General features: G+C 65.6%; 1 protein-coding gene across 1 annotated transcript in view; it reads left to right on the forward strand.

The window, feature by feature from the left end:
• The first annotated feature begins 106 nt into the window (after positions 1-106).
• LOC106113369 (uncharacterized) overlaps positions 107-2,037 on the forward strand; it is a 5,293-nt gene continuing 3,362 nt past the window's right edge. Inside the window, exon 1 of the mRNA XM_013306093.1 lies at positions 107-2,021. Coding sequence (XP_013161547.1) covers positions 107-2,021 — 1,915 coding nt within the window. The remainder of the gene's footprint in view (positions 2,022-2,037) is intronic.

Below are 2,037 nucleotides of genomic sequence, written 5' to 3' on the forward strand. Positions count from 1 at the left end.
AGGAGAATCCCTCCCCGCGGCCTCGGCCGCGGGCTGCCCCTCGTATTCTGGGGGGGGCAAGGAATGCTCTTCTTATACAACGACGACCCAGGCAATGACAACGGAAATGTTTGCAAGCGATTTGGTTGTAGAGGTGACGAGGCGCCCATCCCTGGATGGTGTCCTGATGAAGGAGGCGAGAGTGGTGCTGGAGCGCGTTCCCATCGAGGTCTTGAACGCCTCGCAGCAGTGCCTCCCGGCAGTCAGCGACACACCAGACCCCGTTGCGAGGATGGACTGCGACGATGGGGCGGCGTCGGATTCCGACTGCAGACCCGTCGTCGCGTCGGAGTGGTTTGGCGCGAAACGGCCCCGCCTTAGTGATTGCTCGACGGATGATGACCGAGCGGCGTCCCCAGTGACGGCGAAGTGGCGCCAACAAGAGAAGAGGGCGGCGGCCAAGGCTCGGGCCGCAAGCAAGGAAGAGGACTTGGTGAAAGAAACAGGGCTTGCTCGCTTCCGGCGGGAAACGCGGGCCGCACTGTTTCCTCGCCCAGCGGTAGGCGCAGGAGGAAAGGACGCCGCTCAGATCCAAGAGCAGGTACGGGAGGACTTGGAGGTCATCACCAAAGTGGCGACCAAGTCCTCCAGCTTGAAAGGTACCTTTGTGCGGGCCTTGAAGGACGCCGCGGCGTCCATCAAGGATGCGGTGGAAGTTCTCGGGGCCCGCACCCAAACAGAGGAGACTCGGCAGCTGCAGGCGGATAATGCCCGCCTGCGCGCCGAAATGGTCGCTCTCCGCAAGGAGATGGAGGCGATCAAGGACGACCTGCGGAAACGGGGTTCCGCGGGCCACTCTGACCCGGACGTGTCGTTGGAGGCCGCCCCCGCATCACGGCCCCCGCATTCACCGAACGAGGCGCTCTCCGTGGAGGAGATCTGTCGTGCAGTGATGGTCCAGGTCGGCGGGATGATGAACGCCCGCCTGGCCTCGCTGGAAGACAGACTTCTCCCGGAGAGGAACCTGCGGCCGCCCCTCGCGGCCGATAAGAAGAAAGGCGAGGGCACATACGCTGCCAAGCTCGCCCGACAGCCACCCCAACTGGCGGCTCAACCTGGACCCAGCGGCACGCAACGTAGGGTGCCATCGGCGCCGCAGCAGCGCCAATCGGGTGCAGCCCAGACCCGGCCTAAGACCCAGGGGACGTCCTCTCCCCCTAGTGGAGGAAAAGAGAGGAAGAAGAAAAGAAAGAGGAACAAAAAGAAGAAGGCCTCGCCACCCGGGCAGCAGCATTCGCAGCCCGCGGTTGGCGAGTGGATAAAGGTGGGCCCCAAAAGGCGGCCCCAAGTGAAGAGCGGTGCTGCTAAACTGCAGGCGCCCCGGTCATCAGCAGTTATCATCACACTGCAACCGGGCGCGGCGGAGCGGGGGGCCACCTACGCCAGTGTCATCGCGTCGGCCAAAGAAAGGATCAACCCGGCCGACTTCGGAGCCCAGGGCGTTCGCCTTCGGAAGGCCGCCAACGGGGGACGCGTCTTCGAGTTCCCGGGCGCCTCCAGTGGCGAGAAGGCGGACTCCCTGGCCCAAAGGCTGCGGGAGATCCTGGACGATGGAGTCGTCCGCGTGTCTCGTCCCATCAAGACGGCGGCCCTACGGGTGGCTGGCCTGGACGACGCCACCACCGCGGCTGAGGTGGTCGCCGCCATTGCTGCTGCGGGAGGGTGCCCTGCAGAGCAGCTGCGGGCTGGCGCCATGTCAACCGGCCGCGACGGACTGGGCTCAATAGTGGTCCAGTGCCCCGTCGCGGCGGCGAAGAAGATTGTAACAGACGGTCGCCTACTGGTGGGCTGGGTGTCCGCCCAGGCAAGGCTGCTGGATCCCCGGCCCACCATGTGCTACAGATGCTTGGCTCCAGGGCACCTCTCTGGCCAGTGCAAAGAGGGGGCGGATCGCACCGGTGCATGCTTCCGGTGCGGCCAACCAGGGCACAAGGCCCGCGGATGCACGGCGGCGCCTCACTGCGTCGTCTGCGCCGCGGCCGGTGCCCCTGCGGAACA

This window comes from Papilio xuthus, unplaced genomic scaffold (assembly GCF_000836235.2).
Source record: "Papilio xuthus unplaced genomic scaffold, Pxut_1.1 DF828258.1, whole genome shotgun sequence".
NCBI lineage: Eukaryota > Metazoa > Arthropoda > Insecta > Lepidoptera > Papilionidae > Papilio > Papilio xuthus.